General features: G+C 53.6%; 8 protein-coding genes across 8 annotated transcripts; 7 read left to right on the top strand and 1 right to left on the bottom strand.

Moving 5' to 3' along the window:
• Positions 1-173: 173 nt before the first annotated feature.
• Positions 174-1121, top strand: A1O7_05384 (uncharacterized protein; the record flags this gene model as incomplete). Its single annotated transcript, XM_007759394.1, has 1 exon — positions 174-1121. The coding sequence occupies one exon, from the start codon at positions 174-176 to the stop codon at positions 1119-1121; it is 948 nt and encodes a 315-aa protein (XP_007757584.1).
• Positions 1122-6319: 5198 nt separating this feature from the next.
• Positions 6320-9049, top strand: A1O7_05383 (uncharacterized protein; the record flags this gene model as incomplete). Its single annotated transcript, XM_007759393.1, has 1 exon — positions 6320-9049. The coding sequence occupies one exon, from the start codon at positions 6320-6322 to the stop codon at positions 9047-9049; it is 2730 nt and encodes a 909-aa protein (XP_007757583.1).
• A 16-nt stretch (positions 9050-9065) lies between these two features.
• A1O7_05382 (3-hydroxyanthranilate 3,4-dioxygenase) lies at positions 9066-9766 on the bottom strand (the record flags this gene model as incomplete). The annotated part of the gene is made up of 2 exons (XM_007759392.1): positions 9066-9612; positions 9744-9766. 2 exons carry the CDS (start codon positions 9764-9766, stop codon positions 9066-9068), a joined length of 570 nt encoding a protein of 189 aa, XP_007757582.1.
• A 1613-nt stretch (positions 9767-11379) lies between these two features.
• A1O7_05381 (18S rRNA biogenesis protein RCL1) lies at positions 11380-12603 on the top strand (the record flags this gene model as incomplete). Its single annotated transcript, XM_007759391.1, has 1 exon — positions 11380-12603. The coding sequence occupies one exon, from the start codon at positions 11380-11382 to the stop codon at positions 12601-12603; it is 1224 nt and encodes a 407-aa protein (XP_007757581.1).
• Positions 12604-14258: 1655 nt separating this feature from the next.
• A1O7_05380 (uncharacterized protein) lies at positions 14259-15735 on the top strand (the record flags this gene model as incomplete). Its single annotated transcript, XM_007759390.1, has 2 exons — positions 14259-14672; positions 14731-15735. The coding sequence occupies 2 exons, from the start codon at positions 14259-14261 to the stop codon at positions 15733-15735; spliced, it is 1419 nt and encodes a 472-aa protein (XP_007757580.1).
• A 1635-nt stretch (positions 15736-17370) lies between these two features.
• Positions 17371-19422, top strand: A1O7_05379 (uncharacterized protein; the record flags this gene model as incomplete). The annotated part of the gene is made up of 5 exons (XM_007759389.1): positions 17371-17539; positions 17592-18081; positions 18128-18488; positions 18540-18759; positions 18806-19422. 5 exons carry the CDS (start codon positions 17371-17373, stop codon positions 19420-19422), a joined length of 1857 nt encoding a protein of 618 aa, XP_007757579.1.
• Positions 19423-20253: 831 nt separating this feature from the next.
• A1O7_05378 (NAK protein kinase) lies at positions 20254-21718 on the top strand (the record flags this gene model as incomplete). Its single annotated transcript, XM_007759388.1, has 2 exons — positions 20254-20373; positions 20462-21718. 2 exons carry the CDS (start codon positions 20254-20256, stop codon positions 21716-21718), a joined length of 1377 nt encoding a protein of 458 aa, XP_007757578.1.
• A 1041-nt stretch (positions 21719-22759) lies between these two features.
• A1O7_05377 (uncharacterized protein) lies at positions 22760-24862 on the top strand (the record flags this gene model as incomplete). Its single annotated transcript, XM_007759387.1, has 1 exon — positions 22760-24862. The coding sequence occupies one exon, from the start codon at positions 22760-22762 to the stop codon at positions 24860-24862; it is 2103 nt and encodes a 700-aa protein (XP_007757577.1).
• Positions 24863-25040: the final 178 nt, after the last annotated feature.

The raw sequence follows: 25040 nt of genomic DNA, 5'->3' as shown, positions 1-25040 counted from the left end.
GTATAAATCAATGATGTCCCTTCGAAGCAAGGAGTTCCTCAAGAGTGGAGCGCACTTTGAGGCTCTTGACCTGAATACAAATTCGAGAGGACCAGGACTTCCGCAACAGCTTCATCACTTCTCCAAGTCGGTATAGGGTCTACGTCCAACTAGACTCGACTGTCCTATACAACATGTATAAGGTTCCTTCATTCACCCCAACATGGCATCATTCGCCTGCGACCATCATGGATCCTCTCATTCCCTCACTCTCTGCTCAAAACAAGACTGTACTCGTCACGGGTGGCGGCTCGGGAATTGGAAAAGCAACGGCTATAGCATTTGCGCAGGCAAAAGCACGAGCCGTTGTAATTACAGGCAGGACACAATCCTCGCTGGACAGTGCGAAATCTGAAATCGAAGAAGCGGCCAGGGTTCAGAACAACCGCGACTTTCAATGTGTTGCCTTCTGCGCCGATGTTGCAGACTCGAAAGCCATTGACGACGTCTTCTCCCAGGTTGTCCAGAAGTTTGGTAGGGTTGATGTCCTCGTTTCGAACGCCGGCTATTTGGACGAGAACGCCCTAATCGCTGAATCCGACCTTGATGATTATTGGCAATGCTTCGAAACAAATGTCAAAGGCGCGTTGATAGTCGTCAAAGCATTCCTCAAGACCCATCCTCAATTGCAGTCCACCACTGCAACTCCGACCGAGACTTCCAAACCCGTGATCATCAACATCTCCACGGGAGCTGCCCATGTATCGCCCCATATCATGATCCGGTTCTCAGCATACGCCTCTTCGAAACTCGCTGCATGGCACATTTTCGACTTTCTCCAGGCTGAGGAGGCGCAGACTCTGTCGGTGTTCAACCTCCAACCAGGCGAGATCCCCACTGCAATGACGAAGAAGGGACACAACAATCTTGCGAAGGACGATGTACGTTTACCTGCGCATTGGTGTGTGTGGCTTGCTGCCAAGGCGGAGACGGATGCGGCGTTCCTGAGGGGCAGGTTTATTTGGGCTAATTGGGACCTGGAAGAGCTCCTCAGCCGGAGGGAGCAGGTCGAAAAAGAGGATCTGCTGAAGATCGCGTTGAGTGGCTGGGGTGAAGAGTTCGTTCGGAATTATGTTGACTGAGGTCAAGCATCTCTTCTTAATGAAGAGACAGCGGCTGATTGAGGTGGACCGTAGTGCTGCTTGGACATCATGGAATCTCAACGCTCACAAGCGGTACTAGTACAGCAGTTTCAGCGACGTCGGTTCCTTCGGCACTCCGTCAAGACTGCCCCAGATTCAGTTACAAAGGGGGTGTGTTGTTAGCACCAACGATGCTCCCTTGCAGACACCCTTCTCTGAAGCGCCCCACTCACCAGGTCTTTGATCGCACATGGTCCCTACATGGGAGACAAGGCCTCGATCTCAGTCTAGGGTACAATGGTTAGATCTAGCCTTCCCTCGGAGGAAGAATCCATTATAACCGAACTTCTATCTCGTCCAACTAGCCATCTACCACAAGACTGGCAAAAGTATCCATGCAACCACAGAGAGGTGCATGTCAATTACCGTGCGAATGTGCTTGGTGGCGTCAAGCAGCATGAACCTCCATCAGGGCAGCCGCGGGTATGTAAGGTACCATAGGTGCCAGCCGGAATGCCATCATATCTACCTACCTAGGTAGCTACTGTAATGTGTTGCTTCTGCCTCGTACATACGAAGGATTGTAGGCGGTCTCCAGATCCTACTCCGTACCCTGTTTGTATTGCGTCCGTAGACACAGACCTGGTCGCAAGCACCTGCAGCAGCATCTGGATCGGACTCCTGCCTTGACATCATTAGTTGAATTCGACTTCTGGCCACCGCGACGAGCCGTTCCTTCATTATCACCATCGCTTTGAGGAAAGCTATTCTTTGGACTCATTCCGTCAAAGGCATGTGCTCAAGGCAGTCTGGGCATCCTTTGTTAGTATGTGAGTCCAACGTTCACCGCGCGGTCGGTCATTGCTTATTGCTCAGTATTTGTTGTCTCTTGTCTTCTTGTCAATTCTCTTTTGTTCTTTCTCATTTATCTTCTGTTGAGCTTTTGAAGCTCTGCCATCTTGCTTGCCTCGGACAAAGACGTATTGTCCTCCAGAATCGCGTCTTTCTCTCGTCCAGAACATGACTACAAGTGATCCCTTCTGCTCAGTCATGTCCCTCTAGCCATCGAAGCAGCTCACACACCCAGCAACAAAGAGCACACAAACTGCCCAGAGTCCTTGTGCCCATCACGCTGCCCAGCTGCCTTCCCGTCTGTCTATTTAGTCCTTCAAACTTTCAACTTAACCGACACATAATCCCAGTCCTCCCGTTTCCAACATCGAGACTAACTTACGGCGCTTAGATTCTGAGGGGGGAAAAAACCAGGCAAACTTACAGCGCTTACTTTCCAGGTCCCTGGAAACAGAACCCATCACCATCATGGCCATCAGCACAGGTGTCACCATCGGCATCATCGCCGCCGTCGTCGTCGTTCTCGCCCTCCTGCTCTGCTTGTGCCGCGGCGGAAGCGGGGACGACGACTATGAAGCCCACTACGCGAGCCAGTGGCCGAGCGAGTCCCACCGGGGCCGTCCACGCCGCCGCCGGTACGATGACATGGATGGTGCTTCGGAAGTCCTTGGGAATATGGCGAATTGGGACCGACGGCCGCGTCAGCCTCCGAGGGCGCATACTCGACGTTGATTTGCCGTTCCTCGGGACCTTGGAGATGAATGGTAAGTCTCTAGACCTTAGAGATCTTTAGTACTAGGTAAGCCTACTGAGTTGCGGCTGGACCGCGCGGAGCGGAGTGCGTTCCAATAGGTAAAGAGTCGCCTCCGGCAATGCACGGGTAAGTCGTGTCATGGCGAAGCGGGTTCTTCGACGGTGGTTAGGGTACAGGGAGATAACAAAGCAATGAAACCAAAGAAGGGGTTCGGTTCGATAAGTATGTGTCCTTCGATAATTACGATAAGGACTTCACTCCTTCGTTGACTCGCCGCTAGGAGATGCATCCTTATCAGTCGTGAGGCGTAGCACAGTGCTCATGCCCATTCAAGCACAGTCAACGGGTTATATCACGGTGAGTGGTTACCTACTGTAGGTGTGACCGTAGCGAACTGTGCTTCCCTCGGCCATAACATCTGCGCGGACCCGTGTAGAGAAGACACTGGGGAACACGGATAGTCGCTAGCGTGTGTGCCATTCACGAGAGGTCTCAACTTGTCAGATAGTGGCTCTGGCTCGCCGTGGCTTTGTCAAGGTTACATACGGTACGGTACACGCTCTCCGTAGGTCCACGACTTATCCTGATGCTGCTCTGTCAATGCATTTCGACCATGAGCTTTCAGTATTCTTGTTCAACACTCCGACATGACGTACACACGTCGGTGACAATTCCCCATGCCAATCCATGGCCTGTTTTCTGCCAGGGTTTATACACAGGGGTTGGTCCATTAGTCATAGGATCATTCCGATGTGATTCACAGTTACGTCCACATCACTCACCAAATCCATTCTCCGTTCGAGTTCAGTATCCCCAGCACATACTCCACTTTCAGGCAGAGGAGCTTCTTCTTCCAGGTTCGGTCACTTACAGCAGTAGTAGAGCACGCCAGGGTGGGGGCAGTAATCCACAGGAGCATCAGGTGCTGACAACTGCTTGCCCTATTTCCAAACGCATCCTTCAACCATCAGGCGATTCTGGGTTGTTCGAATGACATTTTATCATATCATTTGTCGACGTGTGCATGCCAACGATTTGCGATCAGTGCAACATCTGGCAATGGAAAGTCGGTGGGAGCGATAGACCTCAGGGGAACCTTTCTTCCGGGGCGGGGCATTAGATCTTGTAGGCAACGAAAACACTCTCGGATCTTTCTGTTCGGGCGATCTTCTCGTGCGTAAGTGCTGCATTCTTGTTAGTTTCAGACCTACATGGGGATGGCCAGGGGTAGTCGACGATCCAGGGTCCCGAGACAACCGGTCATGACTGGGGTGGGTGTACTCACTCCATGTCCTCCTGTAGCTCTTGCACGGCTCTCTCCCTCTGGTTCCTGTATTTGTCGCGATACTGATCAATTTGGTCCAAGCACTTTTGGAATTCCTGGTGGTCGATCTGTACAGTTGCCCGCTGGTGCCTGACGGAAAAGAGATAACGTGAGAATTCAGCTTTCGAGGGCTCCTTGACGCCAACCCCCAGCAACGGCTTTCGTATTAGGAACCACTGTAAGTTGTGAGAGAACATCAGCAAGTCCACGAAATACCGGTGAGCTGTTTTCTTGCAGTCCAGGTTCCGTAGCTGCCATGCCCTATAACATGGCTCCCTTGCCGCAGTCAGGTAGCTGGCCACCTCTGCGAGAAACTCATCTCTCTTTCTGACAAAGGAATTGAATGTATTGAAGTGCAGGATCAGCCGATGCGCTATGTCCTTGATGTGTAGCATCGTTGTCGGAGGCCCGGTACGTCCCATGCTCTCTTTCTGATAGAATTCGTCCCAGAAGCTTGCCAATATAGGCAGAGTGTCTGTGTCAGAGCTTTTGTGAAATTTTCCAGGAAAACTCTCCATGGCAGTGAATCTCTATATAGAACCGATTGCTGGGGAGGTAATGGACGTGAAGAGCTCTGACCACGTGGACTTCGTTCTCTGTACCGACGGTGGTCTGCTCCGTCATCTAGATCACGGGCCTTTGGCGGCGATCTAGACCTCGCGTCTCTGGTGGGGAGGGAGGATAAGCCCGATACAAGAGGTCCACTCTCTTCGAGTTTGACCATCGCATGGTCTGCCAAAGCTGGACGAGTTCCAGCAAATCTCTTTGGGTTCTTAGTGGGAAGGGTCTCGTGCACCTCATCAGCGGCATCTGCTCTGTCTTTACTGGATGGCATAGAGCCGTGGTGTTGTGCTGCAACGGCTCCTTCGCCTGAATTTGCGGTGACCTGGACTGGTGGCAGACTGGGTGGAACTGGCGAAACTGGGTGGTTCCGTGGCTGTAAGGCTGCTTCGGCTGGGTTGCAAGCAACTTGAACTCCTTCCACAGAGGTCACGGATCTGAGGCTGTCGGACGTGGTGTTGTCTTGCTGGAGTATGCCGCGCTCAGTTGGTGGCCGCGGCGTGGATAGGAGGCTCGTTTGGCTCTCTACCACCATGCCTGCAAAGCCCACCTCACTGTTGCTGTTCTGGTGATTGGTGCCATTCTTTGCCAGGCGGAAAGCATCGAGTTGGAGACCCATCCGAGGTTCGCTGGCAGCTGCCGCCGGAGCCGGGATATTGCTGGCCGTTGGGGGAGCTGCATTTCTAGCCGGACGTACGTACAGCTCCTGACCGCATCCAGCGCAGAAGCGGCCCGGAACGGCGGGCCATAGGAATTTACATTCGATGCAAACACCATCCATGTTTGGAAGGTAGCTGCAAAAGGAGTGTGGACTGCAGTGCTGACAGGATCAAAGGGAGGAGCCGCTGTCCAGGAGAAAAAGTGTCCATGTCAACATTCAGCGCGCTCTCGGTCCGCCAAGGTTCACTGCCGTTGTAGAAGAGAGGCAGCGAGGTTGGAGCAAGGCTGCCATGACGGTGATGGAGCCACTGCCGGTCTCTCAGGGACCATTATATCGCGTTCGATCTATTGCTAGAGCTTGTCAGCCTTCAACAAGGACATCTCTTCATCTTCCTAGCTGATAGTCTCAGATCTCTTTGACCTCCCACAATAGCCTCAATCATAGCTGACTTGTGATGCCAGCTCCAAATTTGAGCTCATTGTGTCAAGGCAGTTCACATCACAAGCATCACTCTATCGGCAATGTATTGATCCCATCCGCAACGGGCACTGGCCTGGCTTCGGATCCTCCCCGTGATCACCTGGGTCAGTTGTGGGATAAGAGCGACAAGAGGTGGTCATTTGCTTGAATATCGAAGCGCGGAGCTTTCCGCCTCGCCAACAGCGTCTCGTGCTTGCATTCGACGCGTTTCCCGATCGCGTCGACCTTTCGTCTCGACGCGGCTTTCACCTCCGCCCAAAGTATCGGATACGGAGGAGGTGATGCGGCCATTTACGCGATCACTCAATGGCCGAGACCTCCGATGGCTAGAAAGCATTATCTCCCCGCGGCCCTTGCCTCTGCCTCGAAGACCGCTTGCTCGAACGACATCACCAGCCTCAACCCACTGCATTACCAACCACGGCCAGCTCAGAGGCGTAAAGACGGTGACGAGGAAGAAGGTGAAAGAGCTACAACAGGGCGAAATCCAGGTTGGGTCTCTTCCCGATTTACCACCCGAAGATGAACCTCAATACCCGACTGTGCTCCAAGGAGTGAAGTCCAATATGGCGAAATTTGACAACTGCGTGCTCCTTACAAGAGTCGGGAACTTTTACGAACTGTATTTCGAGCAGGCAGAAGAATGTGGGCCTCTTCTCAATCTCAAGGTTGGCTACAAGCAAACGAAGCTGGGTCCCGTCGCAATGGCAGGCTTCCCGTTCTTTCAACTGGATAGATTCCTGAAGATGCTGGTACAAGATCTGAACAGATACGTTGCCATCTGCGAAGAGTTTCTGGTTCAAACCTCCGGCAAGGTCAAATCTGGCGGTTTGAAGCACGATCGACGGGTAACGCGTGTAGTCACGCCAGGCACCCTCATTGACGAGAAGTTCCTGGATCCTTACGAATACAATTTTCTGCTGTCTGTCCGTCCCGAGACCGCCGTGTCTACCTTGAATGCTGCAGGTGAAGGTAGTGCGTCGCAAACGGAGCCAGAAGAAAAGATTGGGCTCGCATGGCTGGATCTATCGACGGGTGATTTCTACACGCAAACAACCCTTCGAAGCTCCTTGTCCTCGGCGTTAGCACGGATTGCTCCTCGCGAAATCATCCTGCCCGGAGATGTGTCGGAGGGTATTCGTGAAGAGGTGCGGAACATTGTAGGCCATGACCATCGACTGCTCACTTTACATCAAGCAGACAGTGACTTTGTGTCCATGAGCGAGTGGAACCAAATGCTAGAGTCTCCAGTGCCTGACAATGCTGATGACTCGTTTACCGTCGGCGAGAAGGCTGCAGGCCATCAACTGCTTGATTATGTCCGAAATCGACTGCAAGGTCTTCAGGTTCGTCTGCAACCACCACGTCAGAGGGAACTCCATGCGATACTAAATATTGACCGGAACAGCCTCAAAGGGCTGGAGATCTTGGAGACCTCTCGAGAAGGCTTTGGTAAGGGGAGCCTTTTCCACGCCGTCAAGAGAACATCAACTAAAAGTGGCGCCCGACTTCTCCGCGATCGTCTAACATCTCCTTCTGCTTCTTTAACAGAGATTGAAGATCGGCTTGAGCTCGTCAGCATCTTCGTCGAAGACCAAGAACTGACTGAGTCTCTAATCTTCCGACTGCGCCGCATGTTCGATGTGCAACGCATTGTGCAGAAATTTGCCCTCAACAAAGGCGATGCTGACGACATGCTGTCGTTAGCCAGTGCAATCTCCGAAACCGTCGCCACGAATGAGCTTCTGCGACCAGCTGCTGGTGCCAGGAGTACGATGGTAGAGCCTGGGCAAGAGGCGGCTGTTTCCCATTGCCTTGACAGACTTCTCCATCGCTTGGATTTGGAGGGCCCGGTTGAGCTGCAGAACAAGATAGCGTCAGCAATCGATGAAGAAGGCTTGATGCAGAAACATCGACTGGAAGAGGATGAAGCTGCAGACGTCGCAGCCTTGGCGCATGAGGTGGTCTTACAGACTGCTCCACATGAAGTAGACTCGCTTCCAAAGGCAGTTCGCTCACGGACCAAATCTGACGAAGCGAAAAGGGAAGTCGAGCTTGAAGAGCCATGGATCATGCGTCGCGGTGCAACCGAATCTTTACTGCGTCTGCACGAAGACCTTGACGCCCTACACTTCGAGAAGGTGCAATTCGCAGACACGCTTCGCAAGCAGCTGGGTGCGCCGACTCTTGTTCTCAAATCCACGCCTGGCCTGGGTCACATCTGCCACATTCGCAGTGCCACTGGCTTCAAGCGAGAGGCGCTGGAAGCATTACACGCCAGAATGGTGTCATCGTCAAAGAGCACTCGATCCTTTTACCTGACTGACTGGACACGACTTGGCCGTCAAATCGATCAAGCAATTACCAACATCCGCGACGAGGAGAAACGAATCTTTGCCAGCTTGAGGGAGCTCGTTATCAAAAACCTTGTGAAGTTACGGCACAACGCTGCTGTCGTGGACGAGTTGGACGTGGCAAGTGGCTTCGCCACCTTGGCTAGAGAGCAAGCATGGGTTCGTCCTATCCTCAACTCTGGCGCAGAGCTCAAGATCATTGGCGGACGACATCCAACAGTCAAGCTGGGCCTTGAGGAGCAAGGTAGATCTTTTGTTAGCAACAACCTTGTGCTAGACCACAATGAAAGAGTATGGCTGGTGACAGGTCCAAACATGGGCGGGAAAAGCACCTTTCTGCGACAAAATGCCTTGCTTATAATTCTGGCCCAAGCTGGGTCATATGTGCCCGCTGTGCACGCGGAGATTGGTCTCGTTGACCAGATCTTCAGTCGGATTGGCGCTGCAGACGATTTGTTTCGAGATCAGTCTACCTTCATGGTGGAAATGCTTGAAACAGCAGCTATTCTGAAGCATGCTACGTCCAGGTCATTTGTGATCATGGACGAGGTCGGGCGAGGGACAACGCCGGAAGACGGTACGGCGGTCGGCTATGCAAGCCTACATCACCTCTATTATACCAACAAATGTCGGACACTGTTTGCGACCCATTTCCATGCCTTGGCGGATATGACGCGAGACTGGCCGAAGCTGGCGTGCTACTGCACCGACGTGCTCGAGGAGGACAGCGGATCCTTCACCTTCATGCATCGCCTGAAGAGAGGTATCAACCGGCAATCCCATGCACTCAAGGTTGCCAAACTGGCCGGCATGCCTCCGAAAGCGCTCAAAGTCGCAGAAACCGTGCTCGACCATATGATCGCTGAGAAGCATAGTATACAGGTACCGCCGATCAAGGCAGAAGACGGCCCATGGGCCTCCTCAATGGCTGCAGCTGGGTGACGTCCTTCCTATACCATCAATCCTCCGGGAACCTCGGAGGTTGTTGAATTTCACCGGGAGCTGGCTTTGAAGTCGCGACCGTACCACAACTCTTACACGTGCGGGCGTCCATATTATTCTCAAACGCCATCACACCTTCCTTGATCTGCGTCCCGAGGTCTGTCAAATGGAAGCTTGCCTCATGGACGATGTTATTGCAATTCTTGCAGTACCACCGCAATGTGTCAACCGAGTCTTCTGGGCGGGGCTGTTCGAGCACGACACCCACTGTGTCTGCAAACCGGACTGGGTTGTGCGGCGTGTTCGGAGGGAGCAGGAACATGGAGTTCTCATGAATGGGCACGTCGACGGGCGTGTGCGGTGTCGTTGACGTGTCCATGGTCTTGAGCAGCATGGAGCCTTTATGCTGGTAGAAGAACTCGGGCGTGGTGTTGATGTGGTAGTCTGTCCTGGCATTTGGTCCACCCACAACCATGACGGTGAGCCCCCCCGTCGACGCCGAGGGCGCATACACGCAGTAATTGTTGATGGGAGGCTTGAGGAGGTGGGAATTGTCCTTCAACCTGAAACGAACTGTCAGTCAGGCGATCAATGTACATTACATGCCTCCTTGTCAAGCTCGTGTACTCATGGACTCAAGGACTCGAAGCCCGAATATCTATGGGTTGTGCAACACAACACAAACATGACATACCATTTCGGTAGATTCAAAGCCATGGTAGACTGCTTTCTTGACTGGATGATCGCTGGTCGCGGGGCAAGTGGGGGTAGATGTCTGCTCGGCACTCGAAGAGGTTCCGCACTTGTATACCGATGAACCCCGTAGAGACCTGCTGAGTATCCTGGAGTGGTTCATTGACTAGGTACAGGCAGCTACTGTACGTTCTGGGAGTTGAAAATGGTACGTGGTAGAACGCGAAGTCGCGGGCCGTGGTCGACGTCAGCTAGTTGTTTAGTCACTCAGTCATCGATCTCGAGGCAAATGCCGGGCACCCACACGGGGTGGGGAAATTTTTAGATGCGGGGCATGCACGGTACACTGCCTTAAGCACCCGTGAGTGCCCTAAGTGTTGGGTGCGAGTATTCCGTACCGGGTAGCTGTGTGACCTTCCTCGACTCCCACATCAAGATGGCATTTGGGTCGCTAGTTACCTGGTATTTCTCTTGTACATGTTGTTATGAGACATCGCTAGTTACGATCAAGATATTCTGGTGTGTATGCGCAAATGGTGACTCAATATGCATCACTCAAATGTAGGTGAACGATCGCTCTCCTCGCTACCCTTCGTCAGCAGTATCAAAGCTGCATCTTCCTCTTACGACATCTCCAACTCCCTCATGGGATAATGAGACTCGTTGTCATCTACCATAGCTGCGACACCTGTATGGCTGACTACGTGCTGTCGTTCCGCCGTGAGAGGTCCCATCACGGTATTATCATCCCACCGGCACAACCGCAAAAGGCATCGCTACGCCGTCATGCGACTGCGTGTCCCCTCCTCGCCTCTAGGTAATGATGCTCCTTAAGCTTCAAGTGCTGACGTTGGAACAAGTTCGTTGGAGTCATGGATGAGCCGAGAAGCCTTGAGTGCATTGATAGAGTTCTGATCGAGTATCGCCCGGGGAGCAACAACCGAACGTTGGCTGTAAGGACGGCGAGCTGCTGTAACGCTGTTACTTTGCGATCAGTAATACCAGCTGGACACGGATGCTCGGATACGCAGAGGATAGAGTCCCATGCAGAGGACGACGATTTTGGACTGTGAGAACACGCATCAGGCGGAACATCCGTCCCAAAGAGCGACTTTAGTAGACCCGACCAACCTCTGTCTCACCTGCGCAGGATGTAGAAGCTGCTACCACTTCTCTGGTAAGTTAGAACTTGAGGCATCTTGGATCGTCCAGGCGTTGCAAGACAGCTCTACAGGAGAGATTTTTTTTGGCGCACGGCCTTGCCTGGGCTCACCAGTTTGAGACCTCAGCATTGTGAGTCTCAATGATTAGTCCGTAAGGTACTTTAAAAAAAGGATTGAGATTATGAGAACACTGGGAAGGCGAATCGCAGAGCACCTAGATCTACCTGTGCTGGGAGCTCGAAGGTCAGTCCTTTCTGCTACTTGTCAACACAGTATCGCTATTGCTGAGAGAGAGAGCTTTGCACAGTCACAAATGCCATTATCTTCGGCCGCCATCTCGCCGATTTTGGAGAAGCGACTGCGAATGCGGGGGAAAAAGTTGATTTCGCTCGCAACTGCGACCGCGACTGAGAAGAAATCTCTCTTCCGAAGCAATCATGATCATGAAGAACAGCTGACGCTCCTACTATCGCAATGTCCACTTCCCAACCTCCCCTCCGCTTCTCCTCGCACAAGCAACTCACCTCACGACTGATTCTCGCAACACTCCTCGGTCGCGCCGTCCGCATCGATCAAATCCGGCCCAACTCGCCCACAAATCCAGGTCTTGCACCTCATGAAATCTCCTTCCTCCGCCTCCTCGAAGCTGTTACCAATGGCTCTCACATTGAGGTCTCTTACACGGGAACCGTCTTGCTCTACAAGCCCGGACTGATTACGGGTTCAGCCCCCGGTAGTGGCGCCGAGGCCGTCTCGGGTGTGCTTAGGCATGAAATTCCTGCCAACAATAGCAGAGGGCTCTCCTACTTCCTATTACCCATGTGTCTACTCGCACCATTCAGTAAAGCAAAGTTCAACATTATCTTCACGGGCCCAGGTGTGATCACGAGTTCTACGCCAGAGACATGGGGAGACATGTCCGTGGATAGCGTCCGCACGGCTATTTTACCTCTGTACACGAAGTTCGGCATCGAGAGAGATATTGAGCTACGAATATTGAAAAGATCGAATCCCGGAGCAAGGGGCATGGGCGGAGCGGGAGAGGTGCAGTTGGTGTTCGGTCACCAGCTGCGACTGCCTAAGACGATCCACCTGATGAGTCCTGGACGGGTCAAGAAAATTCGTGGTGTGGCGTACTCGACAGGTGTGAGCGGACAGAATAACGCCAGAATGATTGAGGCTGCGAGGGGCATATTGAACAAATTCGTAGGCGACATTTATGTCTTCTCCGACGTCTCGAGCGCGAGTCTGGTGCCCGCGCCAACAAAAGACAACCCGAACGCGAAGAAGAAGGTCGGTCTTGGGTTTGGACTTTCACTAGTAGCCGAGACACCGACTGGGTGCCTCTATTCAGCCGACTCGGCAAGCCCTCCAGAAGGAGGCAGACCACCCGAGGATGTGGGACGAATGTGCGCATTTCAGTTACTCGAGAGTATCGAAACGGGTGGATGTGTCAGTCTCGAAGCTGTCGAAACAGTTGTCACTCTGATGTCCATGGGTTCTGAGGATGTTGGAAGAGTACAACTCGGAAAAGATGTCCTCGCCAATGAGCGCACGATTCAGCTCGCAAGGGATCTCAGCTCCTTTGGAGCCGCAGGATGGGGTGTAAGAGATGTCAACGCCGAGAAAGGTGAGGGCCATTTTCTGGTCAGCATCGTGGGCAGAGGAGTTGGTAACGTTGGCCGGAAGATCGGATGAAAAGCTATTCCAAATCCACAACATTATGGTTTTTGACCCATCGTGATGGACATCTCCGCATTTTACGGAGCTACCACATCGCGGCATGGAGGTTCGTCTCATACAGGCTTCCCCAGACACGGGTCGTCAACCGCTTCAGCAGGCGAAGCGAGGATCTCAGCTATACATCGCACGACAGAACTGTAAGATGCCGATGTCCGACTAGCCGAACGGTGATGAACGTGCACAGCGATAGGTCTTGCAAGCTCCGGCGGTCAGAGCCTTCTTCCCGGCCCACCTGGTTGCTCATCCATCGTTAGCAACAACCGACCGGTCGGTCCGAGCAAGCGCAGAAGGAGACTTCGGGCAGGACAGTAAGCAAGACCGACAGAGATCGTAAAGCCCGGGCGCCAGCGTGTCTACAGTATTTGAGTGAGGGCGAATCTTCATAAGGCCGAAAGCCGAAGCATGCCGCATACCACAGTATGCAGCTGCCAGCAGAGCTGAGCACTATTCCACCACCCACCAAGTAGTCAGGTAAAATCGCCGGAACTCCCGGATGTCGGCGGAGAAGGTTCGTGCCTTGGGCGATAGGCGCTTATCCGGTAAGGGCAATCTCACTCTAGCACCAGGAATGTTGGACCGACGCACGACAGCAACAGTGCCCCTCTGCTGTCCCTCTATACTTACACGGTACTGTGCGATGCGCCTGGAGATATCGCCTTTTTCACGTATTTTTGCAGTGGATGTGGGCAAGGCTGTGGTGGAGAAGACAATACACAGCATTGGTGGTGGAAACGCGGAAGACGCGGCTCGGTAACAAAAGCGGCGATGATCAATGACGGAACCCGATGCTTGTCTGGACCATTGGGGATCTGCGGGTACGAGGTCCACAGATTCCTTTTCACTTTTCCTTCACTATCCAAACAAGCTTCAACCTCGTCTATTATTCGGCCCACGCGATGACTATCTGCTCCAGGCAGATTAGGCCCCGAAGGAGCGGCCGAAGCTGATGGACGAATCCCAAGTAATCATGTGCAGTGCTACCCGACAAATCCGGCGCGCAACAAGTGCTTCTTTGACGAGGATTCGAAAGCCGGATGCGTGCCTGCTTACCGGATACAGCCAAGTTGGTGCCCATTAGGTGCCCATCACCCCACCGTGCCAGCCACTTCTCTCCCAGTCATTCGTCCGAGTATCTAATTTTCTCGTCCGACATGGAATCTGCTGATCGAAGCACGGCGGCAACGAGCCAGTGAACGAGGACTCACCATTGCTGGATGACAGCAGTCATCGCCGTCCCAGCGATGCCACCCGGCTCTTCAGCCCGACCTTACTCATACGAGCTCCATTCGATGGCATGAAGCAGGTTAGACGGAGCCTTGCCTCGAAAGAGGCAAGAGCAAGGTGATGTGATGGTCTGCGAGTGACCCTTCTACTGTTCTATTATTACTCGCATGCCAGCCCTATCTGTGGACTCTCTCACAATTCAAGTCGGATATGGCGATCACTGCGTAAACTGGACTTCTCTTGGCCGTGTTTTCATCTCTTCACGTTGCCCCCTGACGCCTTTCCGCAGAGACGCTGCAGGTGGAGGACCAGCGCCTACCAGCCGACCAAAATAACGACAGCCAGACCGGAAAGGCAGGGCAGAGAGCATAGGCAGAGGAGTCACGATGGGCGCCGGCGCAGTCCTAGAACCTCTCACGGTCGTCGTCCTCCTCTTTGGGGGCGCATGGATCAACCGCTCTCCTGATGTCCTCTCGGGCACAACAAGTCCTCTGTCCTCATCCTTCTTTGAAGACGACGCCGATGTCCCAGAACTACCGCTAGCGCATCAAGTGGAAGGCGAGGAGGCAGTGGACGTGGAGACGCAGCGTATCTCCAAATCAAAGAGGTCTCTGAGCCCGTCTTTACTACCCAGTCAAGAGGATAAATGGCGGGAGCGAGAGATGAAGATACCGGCATTCGGATACCGGAGGGTTGTGCAGACACCGAATACGGCTGTCTTCAGAAACAGATTGCTCAGCCGAATACTGCACAAGTTCCCATTTCTGGTAGAGGCGTGGTACTGGGCACTAATATATTGGGTAAGTTAGATAGCTCGATCCGACCATGGCTGCTTGTGTTGATCTGTCTGCTCAACAGGTCTACCAACTCGGTCGCGCATTTACAGCCGTAACCATTGTCGAAGGCACTGTCCACGTCGCTCGCCGACATGCCCTGCAGTTGATAGAGATCGAACAGCAACTGCATATCTTTTGGGAAGCCCCCATTCAGAAATTCTTCATGTCGTTCCCACGCCTTATGACGGGGATCAACTGGCTATACAGCTTCATTCACATTCCTGGAACAATCACGTTCCTCGTGGTGTTGTATTACTACGCAATCACGAGAAATAGGTATATCCAGCGACGTTCGGTTCAGCACGAAGCTGGCCTAGGGCCGGCTGGCTCACCTTCTGGACCGTGGCTGTACGAAGCGCGAAGACGGACTATGGCAGTCTGCAATCTCCTGGCCTTTGTGGTTTTCACCCTCTGGCCGTGCATGCCACCACGACTGTTGAGCGATCCGGACTACGATGGACCGCAGGCAGAGACTGCCAAAAGCTTTGGGTTCGTGGATACTGTGCACGGCGAAGAAGGCGCGAGCTCGGTATGGACGCAGAATCGCTTCTGTAATCAGTATGCAGCAATGCCTTCTCTGCACTTTGGCTACTCACTCCTGGTTGGACTCACGGTTATGACGATTCCACTTGCTCCGCGGCACTCGCAACCCTGGAAGACCATACAGATCCCTTTCTTCAACCACAGCCATCCGAATCTCTCGCCGAAGATCCGTCTCCCGAGCACACGTCGCATGGTCTGTCTGGCGGTCGGATTCCTATATCCATTCTCCATCCTCACTGCAATTGTGGCCACCGCGAACCATTTCATCCTGGACGCAGTCGCGGGGTCGGTGGTGTGTTGTCTTGGTTGGAAATTCAACGACGTGCTCCTGAACCTGCTCGTTCTTGAAGATTGGTTCCTTTGGTGTTTGAGAATTCACAAGCCCGTTCAAGTACCGCTGGACTCGAACTGGCCGAAACAGGGACTGGCAATCAAGGAGGGATGGCCACCGGAAAAGACGACTATCGTGGTTCATGCTTCTTGAGCTGGCGGCGTGTCGTCTACAACCCCCGGGTCCCTGAACCCTGGGGCACAGCTGGAACAGACTTGGCGCACTTGAACTATATCCCTCCCTAGCTCAGGCCAAAGGCGCGAAGCATCTTTCCAGGTTCTATTGCGAGTCCAAGAGAGGTTCATGTAATCATAGCGTTCACGAGTCGACGATTAGCATGAGACGGGAGTTCGGGTTGTGGAGATAATGACGAGGATCCAGTGAATAGCAACGGTCGGAGATCCAACTCCCCAGCCTGCCTATCCTCCCGCTGATAGCCACCTAGGCGTGAGCTATAAAGGGCGCTCGGGTGATTATGGCTGGCCAATAGTGTGTCCCCAGGACTTGATAGGGACTCATTGGCATAGCTGAAGGAGAAACTATGTATATCTGAAAACAGATGCCCCTGTGCGCAGGGCGGAGTGGGCGGTCTGTGTAGCTTCCATAGGGGACATGATTCTTCACCGTAGGGTACGCATCAAGTTTTGCGCCTCCGTACCACCAACTGCCTCCTCGCACGCTTCATCCCGTCGCCACTTTGCTTTTAACAGTCATCAAATGCTCGAGATCGAAGGTATTTTGACATCTAACGCTTCCTAACCCCGGCAACAGAAAAGAACTTTCATGATGGCGAGGTGAAGAATGCATTGGCTGTGAAGTGTCGGGGAAAATCTTCTCCGTCTGTGCTGGGCCGGAGATCGATCTATTACCTGGAGGTTCAGCCCCGGCTTTGGTCACAACCCGGCTATCGCCCTGCGACAGTGGAAGAGCTGGGCTATCAGAGCATCTGCCACTGCATCTTATCGGGCTGGTGTCTTGGGTGCTATCCCATCTCTATTTGCTGGGTGAGATTACCACCGCCACGGGATTACGATTGAGCTCAAGCCTTGGGTCTACGCTGTTCATTCCTGGAGCGGCAGTTCTAATCTCTTTGACGCGGACATTGAGGTCTATCTCCGCGCTTCCCTCTGGTCTCAACAACGGACGGCTGCACCTGTCGGTCCCTTCTGAGCAAAAGGCGAGTGCTAATTTCATCCTCAGTATGCTTTTCCAAAGGTCAAGGCCCAGCAAGAATGAGTTCGGACACAATTGCACTGCCGACTTGCCGGCTGGTTGAGATGAGTTGGGGATGAAGGGCAGCTCCCCGAAGGCTTGGCGGGAAACGGCGAAGTGATTGGGTGAATCAGGGCAGTTGCAGTGGCTTTTCTTTCAGAGTTGCTTGGGCCTTTCAATTCCCTCTCCATCATCGTCGCAGTCGCAATCCTCACCCTCCTCCATCGCTGCAATACAACAGACCATCACTTTCTTCGTCGCAGCGACGACATCATTATCGTCAGCTCTTGACTCAGGCTCAATTGGTCCGTGCTCTTCCCTTGTGCGCCAGCGTCGGGTCACGGATCTCGCAGGCGTGGTTTTGCACAAGCTGTTCCTGCCGTCGCGTCACTCCTCCCAGCCCACACACAACCAATCTTGGCCTTGGACTTGTTGACGCAAATACATCACCCCTGAATTTGGGGGCACAACATTGCTAATATCTTTCTTGCGCAGCTATCATACACCTTTCAGCGGCGCTCTCATCGACGCGTCAGTTCCCCCAAACACCTCATCCTCCTCACACCTCGGATCGACATGGCGTCCGAAGATGCAACTCCTATGACAGAAGTCCCGGTCAAGGTGCCAGAGCCTGCCGATGGAGCTCCTCCCACTCTGGCCGAGCCGGCATCTGGGCCCGTCGCCGAGATGTCGGGAGCTTTGCCGGCTGCCCAGGATGCAGAAACGAAGCCAGCCGAGACAACTGGTAATTTATGTCCTTCCAGCCATTCATACACAGGAAGCTGACCACGTCATAGACCCTCCGACTGTGAATGGTTCTTCAGATTCGGTAGCAGAGCCTGTCAAAGAACCTGAAGACCCCGTCACCGAGACCGAGCGTGCAGCTCCGGTCACGGAGGAGACGAACGCAAAAGAGACAGATGCAACAGAGGCCGGTCAGCCAGAGACCAACGGCGCCGTGGCTGCTGATAAGAAGTCGTCATTGCCCAAGAGGAGGTCCTCGGCCGTCCCTGAGCACAAGGGCAAGAAGCTGAACAAGAAGAAGTCTATGCCCAAGATCACACATCTTGATGCTCAGCCGGGCGATTATTATCTCGCCAGGCTGAAGGGATATCCTCCGTGGCCATCTATCATCGCCGACGAGGACATGCTTCCTGAGATCATGCTCAATACCAGACCTGTCACCACCAAGAAGCCGGACGGCACCTACAACGAAGCCTACGCAGATGGCGGCAAGAAGATGAACGAGCGGACCTTTCCGATCATGTTTTTGTACACTAACGAATTGTGAGTTGCTCGTATTTATGCCGTGCGTTCATGCTGACTGCTCCAGTGTGTGGATCTCCAACACAGATTTGACCCCTCTGAGCCCCGGGGACTGCAAAGATGTCCCTCAGAAAGGTAAAGGCAAGGCACTACTCGAGGCCTACAAGGTCGCAGCCGAAGGACATGATCTCCTTCACTTTAAGAAGACACTCGATGAACACTATAACGCAGTCCAACAAGACATCGAAGCCAAAGAGGCCAAGGAAGCAGAGAAGGCTGCTAAAGCCGAGAGGAAGAAGCGGAAGAGCGAGGTCAAGGCTGATGCCGAGGACGTCGATATGGAAGATGTAGACGTCGACGCTGAGCCCAAGAAGTCTTCCAAGAAGCGAAAGAAGGAGGTCGATGAAGATGATGACGAGGACGAGAAGGTGAGTTCTGTGATGTTGCCTTTTGAGGAGATGTTCTGACTGGGGCCGTAGCCGGCGAAAACGCCAAAGACGACCAAGATCAAGTTAACCACGAGCAAGACTCCCAAGACTGAGGAAAAGAAACCCAAAGAGAAGGCAGGCAAGCCGCGATCCGAGAGGCGCAAGTCCAAGGCTGCTCAAGAAGATGAAGAGATGGCCGATGCACCTGAACCAGAGCCAGAAGAGAAGCCACTTGATCCAGTCGAGGCGCGCAAGTCGCGTGAGAAAGAGGGTAAGCATACAGACCACCAGATCTTATCGCGGCTAAATTGTTGCAGTTCTTTTCCTCCGCCACAAGCTGCAGAAAGGCTTCCTTTCCCGGGATCAAGCGCCCCAGGAAGAGGAAATGCCACTAATGGCAACATACATCAAGAAACTCGAAGGATACGCAGACTTGGAAGTCAGCATCATTCGAACTACGAAGATCAATAAAGTTCTAAAGGCGTTGATCAAGCTGAACACCATCCCCCGAGACGAAGAGTTCCAGTTCCGGAAACGCTCGGTAGAACTTTTGAGTCAATGGAACAAGATTCTTGGTGCCGAGCCAGCTGACGGCGAGACCACTGGGGACAAAGAAAATGCTACGAACGGAGTCCACGATGAGAAGTCAGAAGAAGCCACCGAAGAGGACAAGAAAGAAGATGCCTCTGCCCCTGCTGCTATGGAAAAGCCGGTCGAGAGCACCGAAGAGAAGCCAGCTACTGAGGCCGAGCCGGAGGTCGAAAAGCCTGTGGTGCCTACAGAGTCCGAGACTGCACCGTTCGAAGAGCCGGAAGCTGCACCGGCAGAGGTGCCTTCCAAGCCTGAAGCGGCAATTCCGGAAGTCGTGGACAAGGCGCCAGAGTCTGCTGAGGCTGCGACAGAGGCGGCAGACGTCGTCAAGGCTACTGAGTAGCAACAGAAGCAGAATTTTCTTCACTTGTTGGTGATGGATTGGCTACTTGCGATGCCCTGAGGAGTTGGCGGCGTATGATTGGAGTTGCCTTGGTCGCGGCTCTCGACTAGCCCTCATATGCGGACAGCGATTTCGCCGATGTAGAAGAACAAACCCAAGATACGTCTTGGACAAGCAGACGACGACCGAGTGAAGGACAAGAGTCGGTGAATCTTTACTCACAATGTCGCGCTCAATGGGTCCGAGAGATTTGCAATCAAGGCAAGGTGGCTGGAGCTTGTGCCGTTTAGCAATCAGGTCTTAGTCTTACTTCGAGGCTGCTTTTATTCTTCTTGTCTTCAGTTGACCAGCTTGTCTAGGAAAGAATGGATAGGGCATGTTCAACTTGGGTGGACAGTTATGATGATGAAGAAAATGCCAATGCAACATAGTTCAAAACAGCTAGATGCATCCATCTTCATCGAACTGCCTGAGGCTTTGGCCGACAGACCATTGTCGATGGTATCTGGGCAGCTGTACAGAGTAGAATCACAACTTTGTCCCAACATACAACACAGCCTCGTTTTGATGTACTCAGCCTTGTCTGCTGCCACGGCCCCCAATCGGTCCGCCTCGAGCGGCTCGCAGGACAAACAACTCAACTTCTATTGCTTTCACCTTTCTGGACAATTCATCTGTTACAGAACTTATGCACCGAAAACCCTGTGTACTTGCGACCACGCCTCCGTTACAGGGTTGCGACACCCCAACGTTCCAGCTTCTTTTCGCGTCTCGCGTCTCACGTCTCTCCTGACTGCGGCTTACGCCGGCATTACTCGACGGCCACCCAGCATGGCGAACACGATTCTAGACATATTCTATTCTTTATCCTCCTGTATATGCTGTTTTCCGAGCACTCCGCAACTGAAAATCAACAGTCGGAGTTTCCGCATGCTTCGGTTACTGGGCGAGGTAATTAAGCACCTGTGCGCAAGCAGCAGCAGCAGCAGCAACATATCTTTCACAGGTGGTTTATACTAATCCCTGCTTGTTTGTATAGGGCGGCTTCTCCTATGTATACCTCGTCCAAGACACTAGCGACAGCGCTCTCTATGCGCTCAAGAAGATCCGCTGCCCCTTTGGCCAGGAATCGGTCTCACAGGCGCTCAAGGAAGTCGAAGCGTACACGCTCTTCGCACCACACCCGAATATAATCGCCAGTATCGACCATGCCGTGCTCACGGACTCGACGACAAAGGTTTCGGGCATTGGCGCAGAGGCGGGGAATGGAGGCGCAAGCAAGACGGTCTACATTCTGCTGCCATACTACCGGCGGGGAAATCTACAAGACATGATCAATGCGAACTTGGTCAATCATACACGGTTCGGCGAGCGACGGCTGATGAAGTTGATGCTTGGGGTATGCAAGGCCCTCAAAGCCATGCACCAGTACCGCGTGCGGAACAGCGCCTCCCGCTCCGCCGCGCAGGCGATCCGCGATGAAGCCGCCAACGAGGACGCCGACGCCGCGCAGAGACGAGCAAGGACCACGAAGCGCACCATGACGGCCTCAGCGCAGAACCAGGAAGAAATCTCAGAAGAGCAGGAAGAACCCATGCTGCAGCCATCGGATGAAGTCACGCGCGCGCAAGAGGGCGCTAGACCAGGGGAGACCCGCGCGTATGCCCACCGGGACATCAAGCCCGGGAATATAATGATCGACGATGACGGACGGACGCCCATCCTCATGGACCTGGGCAGCCTGGCTCCCGCGCCCACGCCCATCACCAGCCGGTCCTTGGCAATTGCCGTGCAAGACACGGCGGCCGAACATTCCACCATGCCTTACCGCGCGCCGGAGCTCTTCGATGTCAAGACAGGCAGTGTGATTGACACCAAGGTCGATATTTGGTCGCTGGGCTGTACAATGTACGCGTGCCTTGTAGGGAAATCGCCCTTTGAGGCCCGCAGCGACGAGACCGGTGGGAGTCTGAGTATCTGCGTGCTGGGCGGCGATTGGAGGTGGCCGGACGAAGGCAACCAAAGTAAGGGGAAGGCCAAAGTGGGAAGTGCCCCGAGTCGCTCAAATACGGCGCAGTCGGCAGCGAATGGCGATTCGAACAAGCCGCCCGAGGCGTCGTCTTCGGCGAGGATATACCCCCATGCAGCTGCACGCGATGTTGTCAGAAGGTGTCTACAGGTCGAACCGGCGGACAGGCCCGACGTGGATGAACTGATGACTTTGATTGATACGTGTCTGAGCGAACTGCCGGAGGACGACGAGGGCGGAGGGGCCGATGCTGACAGAGAGCTGTGAACAAGGTCTGTCCAAGTGTGGCAATGCCAAGTTCCTGTCCGATATAATGTGTTCTTCTGGTCCCCTACGTCGGGTCATCTCGTTCGCGGCACTTCTCTGTAGGATATCTGGGGACAGGTACAGCTGGAGATTGGAGTTTGGGCTGATGAGAAGGCGAAAACATTCGGGAAGAGTGTATACAATTTATGCTTCGTATATAGTCGAGGGAAGTCCTGCTAGGGAGAATCATCGCTTTCTGTCGTCCATAGCTCACCAGGGCTCCAGCTCGCTTGTCAAGCAACGTCGAATCCAACTTGAGTCGAGCATAGCTGCTATGTGCACGGCCACACGGTCAATCTGATGGAAGAAGCACTTATAACCTTCACCATCTGCTCTTGGTCTAGCCTGCCGCCCTTGCTCAGAAATTCTTTCCACGACATGGCTGGTAGAGGAAGCCAAGGTCCAGATACTAAGTCTCTGCTCTTGTGGCTCCCCCGGCCTACGAACGCCTGCCACATCTGGCTAACGTCGTCGACAGGCCACATGGGCTCATAGGGTTGCATTGACCAACACCCGGCCTTTGCCAAGGACCGTCAGTACACGCGCTCTCAGATCAAGGGTGGATGTTAGTCCATGGGCCGAACAGTGTTAGAGGATCCTCCGATGAACGTGGTCTTTATCGATAAGCGAGCAGCCAGTCGATTCCTCCCCTCCTGCCGTATTCAGACTAGCCTTTGCTGTTGGCGGCTTGGCAAAGGAGCAATGCAGTCGCGCGAGCACTTCGAGCTCCCCACGTCGACGAGCTTATCAATGAAAATCATACCATTCTTGCCATCTAGCCGTCGCTAACTACGTGCCTTGCACTTTGCAAGCTTTCCCACCGTCATAGTGCTCTTAGCTTCCCTCACTCAACATGGCAGGCAGGCAACTAGGACAGCCGAAGCTTGCTGTAACGATGGCACCTCTGCATGTGCCGTGGATCGTTCTTAAGGGCAGCTTTGCCATCGAAGCTGCCCTCTTACAACAGGATTGCCAAACCTCACTACCGTCACTCTGACCAATATGCGCTTTCTTGGTCTGTTATGCGACAGTCTGGCCGCAATTGCAGTCCTTGCGGCTTGCTTGCCGGTAGCAGCTCTTGCGCAAGCATCTGACTCCAGCTCTGGACTGGCAGTCCAGCTATCAATCGCAAACGGATTCCTGAACGGCACTACAGACGGTCATGTTACGGTCATGTTTACCCCTAGCGGCACGGACCCCATGGAGGACACCGACGTCACCTCTAGTCCTAACCTGTTCTTTGGCATGAATGTGTACGGAGTAGCCACTGCCAGCAAGGTGACCATGGCTAGCACAAGTATCATCAACACTGTGGGGGGTGTCTGGGGTTTCCCTATTGTGAGCTTGGACGATGTTCCGGCAGGCAACTACTCGGTCCAAGCCTTCCTCACCAAGTACGAAAAGGTCACTCGAAGCGATGGATCTTCAATTAGCGTCCATTTCCCTTGTGGGGATGGCGCCCCCAACATCAACGGTTTCGGCAGCCTCACCACAGCAATTACCAACGTCAGTATCACTGGAGATCCGCAAACCGTCAATCTCGTGTTCAACAACGTGACGGCCACAGACGCATTTACAGGCAAGGAAATCGGTGGCTGCTCTCAGGGAAACTACGAAGACACGGAGACTCTGAAATATGTCAAGATCCGCAGTGAAGTGCTCAGCAAGTTCTGGGGTCGCAGTATGTACGTGGGTGCCAACATTGTACTACCTAGCGGCTATGATGCCGATGATACGGCCACGCGTTATCCAGTCATTTATTCGCAAGGCCACTGGGCCGCAGATGCAGGACCTTTCCGCTATCCCACCGCCAACTTCTCGGAAGCATGGGATAATGGAACGATCCCCGGTGACGACGGGCGGGCTGACCGACCTACACCCAAGATGATCCTGGTTAATTTCAGGCACGAATCGCCCTGGTACGATGACAGCTACGCAGTAAATTCTGCAAATCATGGTCCATTTGGAGACGCCTTGTATGATGAACTGATTCCCTATATTGACGAGCATTTCAAGACCATCCCTGAGCCGTACGCACGGATTCAGGTTGGAGGTTCGACTGGCGGCTGGGAATCCATCGCTGGCGTCATTTTCCGGCCTGATTTGTTCGGGGCCTGCTTCTCCTCCTACCCGGACTCGTTGGACTTCCACAGGCATCAAGACATTCCGCTGTATACTAATACGAACGCCTACCTACGCACCAATGGGAGCGCAATCCCTTCTATTCGGGACTTTGAGAACGGAACGCAAGTTATTCTGGCTACGGTGGCGCAAGAAAACCACTGGGAGCTGACATTCGGCACTTCGTCCCGCTCTTCTCTGCAATGGGACGTTTGGAATTCCGTGTTTGGGGTGCAGGGCCTCAATGGTTACCCTCTCGAGCCTTGGAACAAAATCACTGGCGAGATCTACCCCGCCGCCGTCCAATATTGGAGGCACATGGATTTGGCAGATTATATTGTCACCAACTGGAACAATAGCTACAACCTTGGTGAAGTCCTCCGGGGGCGGCTATATGTGTACGTGGGGAGCTGGGACGACTACTTTTTGAATGAAGGCGTCCAGGAATTCCAGAAGCGGACCGATGCTGTTGGCGGGCGGGGCTGGGCCAACATCACCATCCTCCCTGAGAAGCCGCATGGAGGGAATTATCAAGATCGAGAGATCTGGGATTACCTCGAGCTGGTCTATAGCTGGATCCAAGACCACGGGCCCAATGGCACCACCCCACTGCCGCGCAATGTGACGGTGTCGTCTTCACGAGGGAATAACTTCACCGAGGTGCTTGCTTACGGTGGACACCAAGCCGCGCTCAAACGACAGGCACCTCCGTCGATCACTGGCGGCGACCATTGCGACGGTGCCGGAGGTTGTGTTTTCCAGGGGAGCGTCGGCCGATGGGATCCGGGAGTCGAGCTCGAGGCACAGTGGGTGGTCAGCGGCAAGCCGGTCGGTGAGGCGTTCGGTGTAGCCCAGGGTGAAGCGCTGTCGTATGCGCCAACCACAGCCACCAAAAGGTCTTCGATCCAGCTCTGGGTGACGGGGCGGAAGCTGGGTTATGTTGACGAGACGAGGAAAAGTAATGGCATCATGCTGAAAAGATGAGGTCTTGCGCCACGACGAGAAGATAGGCAGCTTTGTACATAGGTGGCATAAGAGTCGAACAGTCTCAAAACCCGTGGCTGGCTTCGTCTTGGCTCACTCATTGCGTACAGTGTTCGGTTGAACTTGCAGATGAATGAGTTGGAATCATTTAATTACTCGGTATTGTCAGTGAGTGGCT

This window comes from Cladophialophora yegresii (genome assembly GCF_000585515.1).
Source record: "Cladophialophora yegresii CBS 114405 chromosome Unknown aczIN-supercont1.4, whole genome shotgun sequence".
Lineage (NCBI taxonomy): Eukaryota > Fungi > Ascomycota > Eurotiomycetes > Chaetothyriales > Herpotrichiellaceae > Cladophialophora > Cladophialophora yegresii.
The sequence above is the reverse complement of the archived record's forward strand: the minus strand, read 5'-3'. Positions and strand labels throughout refer to the sequence as shown.